This window comes from Bos grunniens, chromosome 20 (assembly GCF_055505025.1).
Source record: "Bos grunniens cultivar Pamir isolate PY7600 chromosome 20, Bosgru_T2T1.0, whole genome shotgun sequence".
NCBI lineage: Eukaryota > Metazoa > Chordata > Mammalia > Artiodactyla > Bovidae > Bos > Bos grunniens.
This window is the reverse complement of record NC_141184.1, coordinates 38,183,789-38,201,078: the sequence shown is the minus strand read 5'-3', so window position 1 is coordinate 38,201,078 and position 17,290 is coordinate 38,183,789. Positions and strand designations below refer to the sequence as shown.

The following is a 17,290-nucleotide window of genomic DNA, read 5'->3' as shown; positions in this document are numbered from 1 at the left end:
CCCAAACTATAGAAGCAATTATACTCCAAACAGCAAATTTTGGTTTCTAATATCACTCTCCAATAAAAGTAACAAGGACACCTTTGAGAAATGACTGATCCTAGGACCAGGACAGGACAAGTTGAGTAGCCTGTAGTGTCAGAAAGTGACAAAAAAAGAATAAAAACTACACTGATGGAGGCATATCAAAGGGATACAGGAGCCAACTGAAAGGGCACCCAATGACCAAAGCTGGAACAATCTGAGCAATGAAATCAAGGTGTATCAGATTATAACTTGGTGTATAAAAAATAAATATTCATGAGTCCATACTGCTATAAGCAAATGAAACATCCTCCCCACCCCCACAAAATGCATGCTTAGCTGGCCTGTGAGCTGCTGCCAAAAAGCTAGGGTCTGGTAACCACAGGGTCCTTGTTTCCTGGGACGTCACTCCAGCTGTCCTCTTTCTCTGCCTTTCCACTTAAATTCTGAATCAATTTTTCAAGAATAATGTTTTGAAGGAGACCAAATTACTAGTACAAATAGCCCAATTATTACCCTATTCAAGGCATCCACATGTCATCAACCCCTTTTATTACCAAACTTCATAAAAACAAATCTTAACAGTGACCAGAAACAGTCCAGTGATTTCTGTCTCTGATAGTCTCAGCTGATCCAAAGGCACAGTTTAGATGACCAGCCTACTCTTCATGCAATGATCCAAGGCCATTATTTCCCTTAACTGATAAGAACAGGGCAGCAAACAGTTTGGAGTTACATTGTTTTGGTGAATGACTACTCTTTGTGCCACTGATCATGGACAGATCCACATGCCTGATACTCAGTAAATCAACTGAGCGGTGGGGAGGGTTGACATCTTCTTATTAAAAGTAAGGAACCCATCCAGGACTAAGCAAGCACAGTTACCTAGAGAGAGACCGAGGGGGTCCTTGTGAACAGTGCTGATTTTCTCTAGAAAACAGCTCTGGGCCTATTTCAGCACGGGTGATTGAATGTTAAAAATCATCATCATGAGGGGGTTGCAAACATTTTAACCTAAAAATATTTCAAACCAGGATTGGGAATCATCTACGCTAGATAAACAGGGGGACAATTATCCACAAACAAATTTTAATCACTGTAATTTCCTGGAGAACGTCTAACTTTATGACTATTTTTTCCCTATTTCTTTCATAGGCTCATATTGCTTCTGGGTCTTCTTAAGTATTCATGTTTTCTAAGTAAATGTCCTGTCCTTGGGTCCCTTAACTCCACAATTTGGGGAGATTGCACCCAAATTCCCTGCCCTACTATGCCATTTGTTTGATGAGGACACCCAATCTGTATCTCTAGACTGACCTTTCTTTGGGCTAGTGGACCTGTATTACCAGTATATTTCTGGATACCTTTTGTGACTGTCTCTCAGATGCCTTGATGTTATAGACAGAATTTATTATTTCTGTTGAACCTCCATTCCCCACTCTCCTACAAACCTCTCCAGAAACCTGGGAGGTTAGTGTGGACTCTGTATCTTGCTAATTTCATATCTAAATAGGTCTTGAGTTTTTCCTTTACATATATGGTGCCTGTGTCATCATTTCTTCACTAGATGATTGCAAGTCTCTTGTTTTACCACACTTTCGTCTCACTCTTCTGCAATCTATCCTCCGTACTAATGGCAGAGTCAAAAACATTTTTTTTCTAACAGTTGATTTTTTTCTGACTCTAATAACATGCTTGAGGTTTAAATCCAAAACATAATACAAGAGTACTAGGGCAGAGTTTACACTTTGCACCAGACTCTAAGTCACCCAGTTTGCCTTCCCAAAGGCACCCAAAGCTATCAATTCCTTTGGTAAAGAATGTATTTATTTCTCAAATGCATCTACTTTGAGACTTCCTGGTGGTCCAGTGGTTGGGACTCAGCACTTTCATTGCAGGTGGCAGGAGAACTAAGATCCTGAATGGCACGCTGTGCAGCCAAAAATAAATAAAATGTATCTACGTCACATCTTCCCTTGGCTCACCATTGTCTGTAAGAAAATTGTGACATTGAGAAGCACAATCCTTCAGGATTTTGTCCTATTTCTCATTCCTTTTAGCCATTCCCTCTATCAATCTAAATTTTGTCCCCTGTAAACATTTTTCTTCTCTAAAAAGTCTAAGGCTTCCTTCCCTCTGTGATTTTGCATATCCTCTTTCTCCCACCAGGGTTGCCTTCTCCAAGTTCTTTCATCCCTATGCCATCCTTTTTTTTTTTGAGTACAGAGTACCACCTCTTAATACTTCTCTAAATATATTCAAGTTCAAAAGACTGAACCTCCACAGATAAAGGTTATACCCTCCTCTCATGAAGCCCTTTTAGGACCATATATATGTGTGTGTATATATATATGTGTGTATATATATATATATATAATTATAGCACCTATCACACTGCTTGGCCATGTTAAAAGCAGTACTGTAGGTTCCTTTGTTTTCTGAGTCCTCAGAGTCAATTTGCATAATACCTAGTTGTTGTTTAACAGATAATGAATATTAGTTACAATGTAACTGCAACTAAGGAAATATTAGGCTGCATTACTAGCACAGTACTTAAAATTTTTAGTTCTGGCCACCATGTATACAGATAGACACTAAGGAAGAGTACTATCTCTCTGACAGTATAGTGTAAAATGTATTAAGAAGAGGTGGAAAGAATACACAGAAGAACTATCCAAAAAAGATCTTCATGACCCAGATAACCATGACTGTGTGATCACTCACCTAGAGCCAGACATCCTGGAATGAGAAGTCAAGTGGGCCTTGCCTTAGGAAGCATCACTATGAACAAAGCTAGTGGAGGTGATGGAATTCCAGTTGAGCTATTTCAAATCCTAAAAGATGATGCAGTGAAAGTGCTGCACTCAATATGCCAGCAAATTTGGAAAACTCAGCAGTGGCCACAGGACTGGAAAAGGTCAGTTTTCATTCCAATCCCAAAGAAAGGCAATGCCAAAGAATGTTCCAACTACCGCACAATTGCACTCATCTCACATGCTAGCAAAGTAATGCTCAAAATTCTCCAAGTCAGGCTTCAACAGTACGTGAACCATGAACTTCCAGATGTTCAAGCTGGTTTTAGAAAAGGCAAAAGAACCAGAGATAAAATTGCCAACATCCGCTGGATCATCGAAAAAGCAAAAGAGTTCCAGAAAAACATCTACTTTTGCTTTACTGACTATGCCAAAGCCTTTGCATGGATCACAACAAACTGTGGAAAATTCTTTAAGAGATGGGAATATCAGACCATCTTACCTGCCTCCTGAGTAATCTGTATGCAGGTCAAGAAGCAACAGTTAGAACTGGACATGGAACAACAGACTGGTTCCAAATCAGGAAAGGAGTATGTCAAGGCTGTATACTGTCACCCTGCTTATTTAACTTATATGCAGAGTACATCATGCTAAATACCAGGCTGAATGAAGCACAGCTGGAATAAGATTGCTGGGAGAAATATCAATAACCTCAGATATGCAGATGACACCACCCTTATGGCAGAAAGCGAAGAAGTAAAGAGCCTCTTGATGAAAGTGAAAAAGGAGAATGAAAAATTTGGCTTAAAACTCAACATTCAGAAAACGAAGATCATGGCATTTGGTCCCATCACTTCATGGCAAATAGAATGGGTAAACAATGGAAACAGTGACAGACTTTATTTTGGGGGGGCTCCAAAATCACTGCAGATGGTGACTGTAGTCATGAAATTAAAAGATGCTTGCTCCTTGGAAGAAAAGCTATGACAAACCTAGATAGCATATTAAAAAGCAGAGACATCAATTTGCCAACAAAGGTCTGTCTAGTCAAAGCTGTGGTTTTCCAGTAGTCATGTATGGATGTGAGAGTTGGACTATAAAGAAAGCTGAGCAGCAAAGAATTGATGCTTTTGAACTGTGGTGTTGGAGAAGACTCTTGAGAGTCCCCTGGACTGCAAGGAGATCCAGCCAGTCCATCCTAAAGGAAATGAGTCCTGAATATTCATTGGAAGGACTGATGCTAAAGGTGAAACTCCAGTACTTTGGCCACCTGACATTAAGAACCAACTCATTTGAAAAGACTCTGATGCTGGTAAAGATGGAAGGTAGGAGGAGAAGGGGACGACAGAGGATGAGATGGTTGGATGGCATCATCAACGCGATGGACATGAGTTTGAGTAGGCTCCAGGACTTTGGTGATGGATGGGGAAGCCTGGCATGCTGCAGTCAATGGGGTGGCAAAGAGTCAGATATGACTGAATGACTGAACTGAACTGAACACTGTAATGGCCTTAAGAAGAAAAGACTAGGAGGATACAGAGCTCCCTTAGAATCTGAAGGACTAAAGAGGAAGCATCTGACAACTAACGAGTGAGTTTTCCCATGAGACCCAAGATTCTCCACCACAGTTCTTCACCATAGTTCACCTTCATCATTGCTGAAATGTATTGTAACTTATTTGCATTAATAGAAGTGGAAGAACTGAAGTTTGAAAACAATTTACTTCCCCCCTCTTCTTAAACTAGGCTGGATTCTAGGTTACTTCTACAAAGTCACTCCTGCCCACTTATATTCCAATATACTTCGTTGAGATAGGGGTACAACTGATGGGTCTGGAAGCTAGGCATAAGTCCCAGTTTACCTTATCTTCACTTCCACCCTGGAAGAAAGATGAGCTTGTGAATATTATTTATTGTGAGGTTGGGAGGATACAGAGAACTGCCCTCCTAGACTATAAGCTAGTCCAGAGTAGGGACCATGACTTTTCATTTTGTGTCTACCCAGTGTCTAGGTGGAAGGAAATGTGACAAAAACTTTTAAAAAGGACTGAAGGAAACAGAAAAACCAAGGGAATAAAGGAAGTTTATTATTTGCTTTCTTAGAAACTGCTGACTTAATTTGGTTTTTAACTCAGATAAGGGGGGAAAATAAAACATCAAGAAAAGCTGTTTAAAGACTGTGGGAGAGTGGATGAGTTCTAAGTTCCTATTCAATTCTTTGATCTATGATTATCAGTTTTATTTACCTAACAATACCTTTAAGTGATTAATGGCATTTAATGAATATGTATTAAATAGAATCATAATCTAAAATAACACCATGGCAGAAATGAACTGATGTTTCTGCTAAAAATTGAACTGATAGTTTTATGAAGACACTGGTAACAGGTTTGCAAAATGCAGCTTCAGACTGCTGCCTTGCTGGATGCTCTATGGCTTAACTGGCCTGGTACAAGTACCTTGCAATTTTTTTCCTTTCAGAGCAAAAGAAATCACAGAACCTTGCTGGGCTAACTTCTAGACAAGACTCAAATTTAAAGTAATTTATTGGGGGTGGATTAAAGGGTTTTTTTTTTTTTTTCGTTATTTTGTTTTAGTTTTTTCCTAAGAGAATCCAGAGAGCTATTTCTGTTTTGTAGAGACCACAAAAGCCAGAGCTGCAGAAACTCAAAATTCAAACAGATAAAGGTGAAGAAAGGAGAGAGGAAACATTACAACAATAACCTATGCTTGCCTCCCAGTATGTCAGTAATGAAAGATTTCTTAACTTTTTGGCTCTTCAAATTATACTGCAGTCAATACTACAGTAGGAACTGACTTGTCCAAGATTAGTTGTTAATGTCTTCTGATTATTTGATGTAATTCTAAGCTCAAAGGCTTTTTTGCCTCCTCTGCAGTACCTTGCTTGGAACAAAGCTGTGCTTAATGCACATTACCTTGATTTCATCAAGTATATAAAAACCAGAACAGTTGAGTAACTTTTATTGGGAAGGAAAAATAACATTTTTAGTCTTTTTTTTTTTTTACATGATTTTCATGAAGAGGCCAACTCTTTGCCCATTGATACCTGTCCAAATGCTATGACACTGCAAAACTGAGATCACATAAACTGGTTTGTTTGTCCGTTTAATTTTGCCCACGATGCAGGAATATAATTGGGTAACACCCTTAAAATCCTACTGCAAATAAGCATACTTTCTCTACTCCCCCTGTGATATGCCATGAACCCATTTGTATAGGCTTTTACTCACTGAAAGTACAATAAATATTTGTCGATTGATTTGGTTGATGCAACTGTAAGCCTTGTTTTCAGTTCAAAATCTTCATTTTACTGATGATATAAAAATACTAACTCCTGTACATCCAATGTCTGGATAATGTCCTGCTTCCCGAACACACACCCATTCACCCTTTACCCCAACCCGCTCCTCGCAACGGAGCTTGTTGTGGGGAGGACGTTTCAGGAAGGTATTCAGCAGGAGGAAAGACCGACAGCGCTACAGGAGCTATCGAGGTGCTCGATAGCAGCTTTCCGGCTCAAAAAAGAGCAGCGCGTGCGGGGGGTGGGGTGCAGAAAGAGGAAACTTCATCAAAGATACAAGTGACAACTCCCAGTGGCGTCTAGCTAGATTCCGATCCGAAGCGGAAAAATGAAAAGGTTAGAAAATACTGGCAAGGTGGTATCTCCAGCCATATTTAAATTCACGCTGTACTAGTAACAAACCACATTATCTGCCTTACCCAAGCAAGCCTATCTTCCCTCTTGGAGTCGGGAGAGGGGCCCCCACGAGTCCGGAGTAATAACTAGGGGAGCCTACTGTCTGCGTAGACTTCGCCAGAGGAAAGGAGCCGAGGGGCTCCGGCCCTCCTCGGCAATCCAGGAAACCCCCTCCCGCGCGCAGGTGGGCGGGCGCCCCTGGCCACGCGGAGGCAGATCTAGGAGAGGGGTACCGGTGGCCCTCCCAGCGAACCCCGCCAGTCCCGCCAGGGGGAGCGTCTGCGCCCGACGGCCGGCGGCTGGGACCCGGCGGGCGGTGCAGGGCGGCGGCTCGGCGGCGCGGCTCCCCTCCCGCGTCCCCACCCCCTCCCCGCCCGCCCCCGGCGCGGCCCTGCCCGCCCCCTCCGCCCCCTCCCGCGGCGCCATGCGCAGACTCAGTTCCTGGAGAAAGATGGCGACAGCCGAGAAGCAGAAACACGACGGGCGGGTGAAGATCGGTCACTACATCCTGGGGGATACGCTGGGGGTCGGGACCTTCGGCAAAGTGAAGGGTGAGGACCCCCGGGGCAAGGCTCGGCCCCCCGCCCAGGATCCAGGAGATTTCCGCCTTTCGCACCTCTTCATCCTCCCCCGCCCCTTGCGTTCCTGGTCTCCCGGGCTCCGCAGCCCCTGTCCTGCTCCGGCGCGAGCACAACCCGAGGCCGCCGCGGGACTGCGGCGCAGCCCCCCGTCCCCTGCCCGCGGCGGGTGGGGGTGAGGTGCGGACTGGTCGCCATGGCGACGGTGCGGCGGCTGGAGGGGCTTGTACGTGAGAGGGGCGGGGATGCGGAGGTGCTAACTTTCCCAGGCCCGACAGTCGCGGGCAGTGCTGAGTGCTCCCTTTGCTGGGTCCGGGCGCTGGGGTCTCGGCGGGGAACCCGGGAGAGGCGGCCTCCTATTCGACCCGGCTGTGGTCCCTCGGATCAGGGCCAGCCCATCGCCTCCCTGGCCGTCCTCGGCATTGTCCGTATTTCTGTCTTCCTTAGGAGACTGTTGGCTTACCTGCCCTAGCTGGCTGACAGGTGTGAAATGTGTACGCCCCCGAAGTAAGGTTGCTTTGGAGGTAGTTTACAGAATTATTTAAAAAAAAAAAAAAAGGCCGTCTCGTCGGAAAGGATCACTGATTTTTTTTCAGAGTGGTTTATGATTATAAATTGGTCCTATATGTATTTGCGATCTATGGTTTATGGTCTGAATGCACACCTGGTGTCCTCAGTGTTTCTTAATTACCAAACCCGGTAGGCAGATTTTTCCTCCGGATAGTGTTTATTCATTGATGCAATTCGCTTCCGTTTATTTTCACAAGATATTTATATTTTAATGAGTAGTTTAATGTTCATCTGAATTTTTTTTTTCTTTTTTGAAGAAAAGTGGAATCGCTTTTTCTTGTGTTTCAGTACAGTATTCTGGAAATAACAAACTTGCCCTTCAAGTCACCAATTCTGGCACAAAGAGTTTAATTGCAAATTTTGTGAGGCATAAATATTTTTTCTTTGAAATAGTTGACTCTGCTATTAGGAATGTAGAGGAAGGAAGTATGGAACTGATAAAAATTATTATGCATTGGCTTTGAATAAAGAATAGCCTGTGACTTGCATATAATAAGCTCTTGGTAAATATTTGAAAGAGAAAATAGTTTGTGAAAGTCTGTACAGTGAATTAACTAACCGAGCCTTGCTCTATCAGAGCTAAATAAACATTTTCTGATTTTATCTAGGGATGGAAGAGGAGAGCCCTTCCTTCTCTTGCTCTTCCTGAGTCATAGAACTGGAAAATTGCTGTATAGCCCACAGGGAAGCAACTGCCTAAACCTTCTTAAGAAAATCAGCAAGGCCACCAATGTAAGAAAGTAAGAAGCAAATGCCAGAATAGGGTAATTACAGCTATTAGGGTGGGTTTGTTTTGGGGCCAGTAAGATGTTTCTGTGCTTTTGAAGTTACTTATTTTTGACGATGTTGTTTCTTTACTTGTTAGCCATTACAGACTGCTTTCAGTTTGTAAATACTGAAGTATTCACTATTGCCCCCCAAACAGTAATGACAGCTTTGTTGCCTTCACTCCGCCCAGGGTTCTGCTTGGATTAGCATGCTCATTGTTCTCCTAATTCAGACCTGAATAGAGTCAGGTCTCACGTTCTTATGTGCTAGGTGGCTTTTGGCAAGGTAGATGGTAGATAGGAAAGCCAGAGGATATTCCTCATTTCCTGGATTTGATCTGTGTTATGGCAGTGACATGAATCCCTCCAGTGACTGCTATTCCTTAACCTTCACTCCCCACACCTGCCTCTCGAAATAACACATGCTGTCAGAGTCAACCATCTCTCCAAATATAGAAAGGCCAGTGTTAGTCAGAGGATCATAGTTTTCATGGATCGGGTTCCTTTGTTCATAAATACATTAACTGATGGTGGTCAAAGTCTTCAATCACAGCCTTTTTAAAGTTGTTGAAACAGTTGAAATGCTTCCTGCCCCCAAATAATAGAAAATTCAACACAGCCCAGCCAAGAACGTCTTTTCTGTGGTTCTGTGTCCAGGGCGAGGAAGCCCCAGCATCGCCCTCAAGAGTCTTACTGGCTCAGTCAGTCCGTCTGGCCAGGATTTTTATGTGCTAATTGGTTTAGGCTTGTGTTCCTATAGGGCAGATGGCATTACCCTTGAAGGAAGAGCGCCCCCTCTCGGACGTATGGGTGGGAGGGCATCTTCTGAAGTACTTGACTAGTATGGGGAGATAGGGTAGACACCTGCACAGAAACGGGGTTTTTTTTGGAAGAGAGAAAGGGGGACCTAGATGCTTGGTGAACATGCAGAAATAGCCACTATAGTGATGACATGTTAACTTACAGTAGCCAAGAATTTGACCGGAATTCTTACAAATTATACAATTAGCCACATATTTCAAAGGAGGCAGTTTGGAGGAGATAGAGCTTTTTAGTCATACACACTGGTAAATTTAACATAGAAAGAGAGTCTAATAGAAGATGTGATATCATATCATTCCCAATATGATATACTTATAGGAAACTTATTGAGGGGATGGGGAGGACTGCAGATTCATAGGCATTATTTTGTTTCTTGTTAAGGTTTAAAAAATCCTTTGGTAACTTAATGGGAACATTTTGAGGGGAAACTTTAGACAACTAGGGTTAGTTTGGAATTATGCTTGAATTATTGTTTCCAAGATACCTTTTTTCCACCCCCTTGATTGTCGAGGGGTTGGTCTCCACTCCCTTGTGGTTCTACTCCCCTCTCCTCCCAGGAAGAACATTTATAAAAGCATGGATGAATAGAGTTATTATTGCAGTAAATATAAGTGGAAGTTTTTGCTCATTTTCTAAGAGAAGATACTTCTTCAGTAGGATAGGTAATCTTTCCCAAATGAGTTTTTATACATATAATCTGTTTATTAAGTTGGAGTATTTTATACATGAAACTGAAAGTTTAGGTAAATAGGTGACTTCTTTTTGAAGTTATTAAAAAAAAAAGTTATTTAAAAACTTTTAAGTAAAAAAGTCTAGATATGAATTAGAGCTATATATACCAGCATGGGTGAATCTCAAGTATATAAGGTTAGGCCACAAAAACAGAAGAAGTTGAAGAATATGTCCAGTCATGTTATTCATATAAAATTTAAAAACATGAAAAAAGACTTATACATTGCTGACAGGAGCACAAATCGGTACCACGTCTACAGAGTATGACAGTATTTATAAAACTAACCCGGCAGTTCAGCTTCTAGGAATTTATCCTGTAGGTATATGGAATAATGAGTTATTCATTGCCATATTGTTTGTCAGTACAAAAGATTGGAAGTAACCTTGCTAGCAGGACAATAGTTAAATTATGGTTTACCCATACAGTGGTATATACCTTGCAAACATTAAGGAAAAAAAAAAAAGCAAGACTTCATATAATATAGGGAACAATTTCCAAGGTGTATTTTTAAGAGAGAAAAAAAATAAAGATAATCAACAAAGTGTATAGCATACCTACCATTTGTGGATAAAGAGCAGGGGCAAATTAAAGTATCTGAGTGTAACCATGTGCATCTGTATACAGTGTTTCTTTAAAGACACACATGAAACTGTGCTACAGTAGAAAGTGAATATTACACATGTTCAGGGGAGGGGAACTAGGTTGTAGGAAGACATGTCACTATATCTTTTTATATTTTTGAATCTGCATGAATTCATTATGAATTCAAAAGAATATATAGTTTGTGAAAGTAAACATATGAAAAAATTGTTACTATATCATCATATATGTGGGAAAGACAAACCACATTCAAGATAGTGGTAACCTCTAGGGAGAAGGAAAGGAGGAAGGAATCTGGGAGGAGTCAGACTGGGCTTCAGTTGCATCTGTAATGTTTTATTGCTTAAGCGGCTATTGGGTGGAACATGGGTATTTGCTTTGCCTTTTGGGATGCCTAAAATGTTTTGTTAAGAAAAGGTACCTTTCTCAAATTTCCACCTATAGTTTTAAAATTCATCCCTCTCCAGCCAGAATTCAGTTATTTCACTGATACTTTTAGCAGTGTGGGGTTTTTTGTTTTTGTTTTTCAATTTTAGAGTGAAAATGAAATGGTTGGGTGATTAGAATATCTTTAGTAGACATTTCTATCTTTGTGGCAACTCTTTATCAGTGTTTAAAATTCTCTCTTTCAACGTATGATCTTACTTTACTTGAGGATTACATATCTGATTAGAAGAGCATGTTTACAGAGTTCTACAGTTAGACAAAGTTCCTTTTAGAAAGCAGTAACAGGTTGTTAGCTAATGTTTAGTTGACTCATCTGTTGCTGTTGTTGTGAGGGAGATATTGTGAATTGTGGTAACCTTTGCTGTGAGTGACTCAGGTCTTCCATGGCAGAAATACCTGTCTTCCATTTCACCCAAAAGCCACATCTTGCTATTACTGTAAAACAGTGATAATCTGAAGAGTAAAGTTTTGAGCTTTGGACCAAGGGAGAAATATTTCAGAAGTGCATATCCTTGACAAAGTCCATGTACTGCACTGATTGACTTATGGAGCAGCAGTTAATTTGGCTGCAACTGAGTTTAGTCACTGGAGAATCTTTAGCTTAGTTTTGAGGAAACAGTTCAGATTTTGATATTGTTGTCAAGGCTTCTTTCCCTTCACAGTGCACACTGATGGTGCTGTACAGTGGATAGGTCCCAGACTTGGAATTCTTCCAACTAGAAGACCTGTTCTGCCTTGATCACTTAATAACTTTACTTCAATGAGTTAATCTCTCAGCGCCTCATATTACCTGCATCATAGGTTTATTGTGAGGCTCAAATGTGATCTTGTGTTTCCTAAGCTATAATAAAATAACTATACTTTCAAAACTATTATGCTACTAAAATTCTAATACTGAACTATGTTGGCAGTGGGTTCAAGGCAAATATCGTTGTTCCTATAAGTAAGGAAAACATAACATATTAATCATATGATGGCTGGAAAATTACCGAGATTTTGCTGGGAAGAAAAAGGGAAAAAAATAATAGGAGATACTGCCTTCTCTTAAAAAGAAAACATTTGGAGTCCTCAGTGTTCAGTTCAGTTCAGTCGCTTAGTCGTGTCCGACTATTTGTGACCTCATGGACTGCAGCATGCCAGGCCTCCCTGTCCATCACCAACTCCCAGAGTTCACCCAAACTCAAGTCCATGAGTCAGTGATGCCATCCAACCATCTTATCCTCTGTTGTCCCCTTCTCCTCCTGCCCTCAGTCTTTCCCAGCATCAGGGTCTTTTCCAATGTGTGAGCTCTTCGCATCAGATGGCCAAAGTATTGGAGTTTCAGCTTCAGCATCTGTCCTTCCAATGAACACCCAGGACTGATCTCCTTTAAGATGGACTGGTTGGATCTCCTTGCAGTCCAAGGGACTCTCAAGAGTCCTCTCCAATACCACAGTTCAAAAGCATCAGTTCTTTGGCACTCAGCTTTCTTTACAGTCCAACTCTCACATCCATACATGACTACTGGAAAAACCATAGCCTTGACTAGATGGACCTTTGTTGACAAAGTAATGTCTGCTTTTTTTATGCTGTCTAGGTTGGTCATAACTTTCCTTCTAAGGATTAAGTGCCTTTTTATTTCATGGCTGCAGTCACCATCTGCAGTGATTTTGCAGCTGCCGTTCCCACTATTTCCCCATTTATTTGCCATGTAGTGATGGGACCAGATGCCATGATCTTAGTTTTCTGAATGTTGAACTTTAAGCCAGCTTTTTCACTCTTCTCTTTCTCAGTGTTGGGACATTGTTTTCAAACCTTGGAGGAAAAACCTGTATCCAGTTAAGACTGGGAAATACCAGATTAAACACTTGATGGGTTTCTTTCCAGTAGGGCTCTATCGGTGTTACTGTGTTAATATGCATAATAAGTTTCTAAAAAGGAGAGGAGACACCCTTTCCGAGACCACTTGATTTTGAAATCTTTTCCCATGAAGAGTCTCCAGTCCTAGTGTTTTGTAAAGCATACTTTAGAAAATTTATTCTAATAATTTTAGTTTTATGATTCTTCTAGCCCATTGAAAATTAGAATTCTTGAAATTAGAACATTGGAGAAGAGGCTGTGAATTGACTCCTGATAGACCGTGAAGGATGAAACACAACTTCAAAAAGTAGAAAACCCTAGGATCTGGCCCATAATAGCCTGGGAGCAAGAAGTGCTATCTAGAGAAGTAACTCCCATGATGTCCCTGTGGTCCCTGTCATCATGTGTTCCATTTAAGAATGCGTGGACACATGTAGTACAGTTCAGAAAAATCTGTTTTCAAAAAAGATTACTTTTGTTAACTTGTTGATTTCGATGTGACTATCATAAACCTAGGGATTCCCACGTGGCTTGTGGTAGAGAATCTGCCTGAAATGCAGGAGACTCAGGGAATGCGGGTTTGATCCCTGGGTTGAGAAGATCCCTTAGAGGAGGAAATGGCAACCCACTCCATTTCTTGCCTAGAGAATCCCCATGGACAGAGGCGTCTGGTGGGCTACAGTCCGTGGGGTTGCAAAGAGTTGGGCACGACTGAGCGACTAAACACAACAGAGCACACGTCCTAAGCCTGTCAGTTTCTTAGGGCTGTGGTAACAGTACCACAAAGCTGGGTGACTTAAAACAAGTTATTTTGGAGTTCTGGAGACCAGAAGTCCCGAAAGCAAGGGTTTAGTAGAGTTGCACTCCCTCTGAACGCTTTAGGGGAGAATCTTTCTTCCTCTTCCAGCCTCTGGTGACTCCTGGTGTTCCTTGGCATGTAGAAGCAAAACTCCAGTCTCTGCCTGTCTTCACGTGGTCACCTCTGTGTGTGCGTGCCTGTGTTCTCTCCTTTTCTTATAAGGACACCAGTTATTAGATATAGAGCCCACCCTAAATCTAGGATGATTTTATCCTGAGATCCTTAACTAACTATGCCCCCCAAAACCCTGGTTTCAAATAAGATCCCATTCTGTGGTGATGGTAGATGTGAATTTGTGGGGAAGAGGGGACACTCTTCAACTCAGTACACTTGCATTATATTTTATGTGCTTTTATTTATTTATTTGGCTGCAGTGCATTGCTCTCAGGATCTTAATTCCCTGACCAGGGATAAAACCCAGGCCCAGCAGTGAAAGCCCTGAGTCCTAACAATTGGATCGCCAGGGAATTCCCTATGTGCTTAGTTTTATGCTCTTCATTTTTGTCTTATGATGCAGTCACCCCTCAGAATACTGGAGGGGTTGTTTCTAGGAGCCCCCAAGGATACCAAAAGCCCCAGATGTTCAAGTCCTTTTTATTAAGTGACATAGTATAGTGGGCCCTCTATACCCTTGGGTTCTACATCTAGGGATAAGAGGGCTAAATGTTTATCTGCTGAAAAAAATTATAGTATTAGTGGACTCTTGCAGTTCAAACCCGAGTTGTTCAAGGATCAGTTGTAGATTTTTGAGTAACTTTTAAACAGATTTAATAGAATGAATAAAATGTCTTTTTTGGTCTCTTGTTATAAAACATTAAAATTGATAAGAAGCAGGTTTTTACTGCATGTGCATGTATTCTTAGTTGCTCTGCTGCTGCTGCTAAGTCGCTTCAGTTGTGTCCGACCTGAACCCTGTGCGACCCCAGAGACAGCAGCCCACCAGGCTCCCCCATCCCTGGGATTCTCTAGGCAAGAACACTGGAGTGGGTTGCCATTTCCTTCTCCAGTGCATGAAAGTGAAAAGTGAAAGTGAAGTCACTCAGTCTTGTCCGACTCTTAGTGACCCCATGGACTGCAGCCCACCAGGTCCTCCGTCCATGGGATTTTCCTCAGTGGTGTCCAATTCTTTGTGACCCCATGGACTGTATCCTGTCAGGCTCCTCTGTCCAAGGAATTTTCCAGGCAAGAATACTGGAGTGGATTGCCAGTTTTCTACTTGAGGGGATCTTCCCAACCCAGGGATTGAACTTGGGTCTCCTGCATTAACAGACAGATTTTCTTTTTTTTTTTTTTACGTCTGAGCCACCTGGGAAGTCTATTAGAGTGGATTTATTTTCTCATACAGGAGAAAGGTCATAGTAGCAAGTGCCTGGCACATAGTGGGTGCAGGTACTCAATAACTATTTCTTAAATAAATGAATGAAGTTTTAGAGTAAGTCTTATTAGTTTGGAGAATTCAATCTGTTATTCTTTTCAAAATTATAAGACTGTGAATCAAGGGTTCCTCTTACATGTTCAACTTCTATATCTTTTATTAAAAGGATATTTATTTAGTATTATTATATATGTAATATTCTTTTGAAGATCATCTTTTAAAAAATAATCACATTTCACATACCATTTTTGGAAAAAGGACAAGTTTTTGAGACAGACATTTTTGTTTTGTCAGTCACTAGCTATGTAACTTTGGGCAAGTTATTTCATCTTGGTTATTTCATCTTCCTGTACTTCAGTTACTTGTAAAGTGTTGCTAATATTGCTAGTCTTCCAGGCTTGGGAGAGTTAGAGGCAGTATGTTTGGCTATAAAGTGGGTATGTCATGAATATTAACTACTGAGTTGTATACCTTAATTATGTTATGTATTATAAACCAATTAGATTTATATGTTTAAAAAAAATAGTAATCATTTTAAAAATCTGATTTCAAATTAAGTCAGATAAACCTATTTTTACCTCTGTGCTCTTCTGTGACTGAATAAATGTTTCTATAGTTTTTGGGTAGTAAGTGAAATCTTACTTTGTGTATATACATCTAGCAATATCATGTTGAAAATTAACCAAAGTCAGGAATTGGGTTGAACTTTGGAAGCTAGGAATCTCTGGTGTTGGCGGGAGCGGGGGATGGAGCAGGTTAGTAAGATTGAAGCTTATGGGGATAGAAGCCAGGTGCATAGAAATTACAGCTATTTGGAAAAAAAAATGAAAGTGTTAGTTGCTCAATTGTGTCCGACTCTGTGACCCTGTGGACTGTAGCCTGCCAGGCTCCTCTGTCCATGGAATTCTCCAGGCAAGAATACTAGAGTGGGGAGCAATTCCCTTCTCCAGGGGATCTTCCTGATCCCACCCAGGGATCGAACCCCAGTCTCCTGCATTGCAGGCAGATGTCTGAGCCAGCAGGGAAGCTATTGTTTAGTACTTATTGTGGACCTGGAAAAAGGCATGGCACTGAATCTAACTATAAAAAGGACAAATCAAAAAGCTGAGATAAAATTGGCTATACAGGATTAATCAGAAATTTTAGGACTGATTAGCTAGGAACAGGGGAGACATTTGGGAGCAATGGAAAATAAATAACCTTAAATAGTAATAGTCATCGTTTTTTCATGAAGAAATTACTGTGCTGGGCATGATGGAAAGTGTTTTACAAGCCCTACTTCATGTCACCCTATGGGGTATGTAGTATTGTTATTTTGACTACAAAGTTGAAATAATTTAACTTGTTCAAGTCAAAGTTTAGTAACTAGAGAGCTTTCCACATAGCTGTTGCTTCAGACTTTGCTTCATTAACTTACTGGGAGTCATTTTCTTTTTCTCCTATTTTGGACCCCTTCTTTACTGAATACCATCTTGGCTTACTTCTTGATTTTGTTGGAATATAAATTCTCCACTAGACCCTTAGAAAAGACTTTGCCACTATTAAAAAATGTCTAAATTCTGTTATAACCATTGATTATCTGGGTATAACATTCAAAATGGAAAGGTAATCACTTAAATTTTTTTCTTATTTAAAAAAATAGAAACTACATGCTCATGAACCAAAATTTAAAAGGTTCAAGGGCTTATAGAGAAAGTGTGTCTTTAACATGAGGGAGGTTTTTGGAATGAGGAAACTGTTCTGTATCTGATTATAACAGTGATGACACCAATTTCCACGTGTTAAAATCCATAGAACTGCACACCAAGAGAGAAAAGCTCAATTTGTATGTATGACAGATTAAAAACTAAAAAGTAAATTAAGAGAATTTAAAAGTATAAAAAGGTAGAGAACAATAAAGAAGTTGCTTTCTTTCTCTCTGCCTTAGCCCTCCAACTTTCTTTTCTGGAAAAAACCACAGTAGTTTCTTATGTGTCTTCCCACTTGAAAGTGAAAGTATTAGTTATTCAGTCATGTCTGACTCTTTGCAACCCCATGGACTCTAACCTGCCAAACTCCTCTGACTATGGACTTCTCCAGGCAAGAATTCTGGAGTGGGTAGCCATTGCCTTCTCCAGGGGATCTTCCCAACCCAGGGATTGAGCCTGAGTCTCCTATACTGTGGGCAGATTCTTTACTATCTGAGCCACAAGGGAAGCCCATACTT

The 17,290-nt window shown here is 41.0% G+C and overlaps 1 protein-coding gene across 12 annotated transcripts in view; it reads left to right on the top strand.

Annotated features, from left to right (window-relative positions):
* The first annotated feature begins 6,704 nt into the window (after nucleotides 1-6,704).
* Nucleotides 6,705-17,290, top strand: part of PRKAA1 (protein kinase AMP-activated catalytic subunit alpha 1) — a 28,595-nt gene continuing 18,009 nt past the window's right edge. For 3 of the 12 annotated variants that reach the window (XM_086361551.1, XM_086361549.1, XM_086361546.1), the window contains exons 1-2: nucleotides 6,931-7,045; nucleotides 8,251-8,374. Coding sequence is in view for 2 of the 12 variants with exons in the window: in XM_086361541.1 (XP_086217667.1) it covers nucleotides 6,919-7,045 (127 nt within the window). In the remaining 10 variants the exon portion in view is untranslated. Of the gene's footprint in view, nucleotides 7,046-8,250; nucleotides 8,407-17,290 lie in introns of those variants that run through there. The other 9 variants (XM_086361552.1, XM_086361548.1, XM_086361545.1 and 6 more) reach the window with 6 other exon arrangements.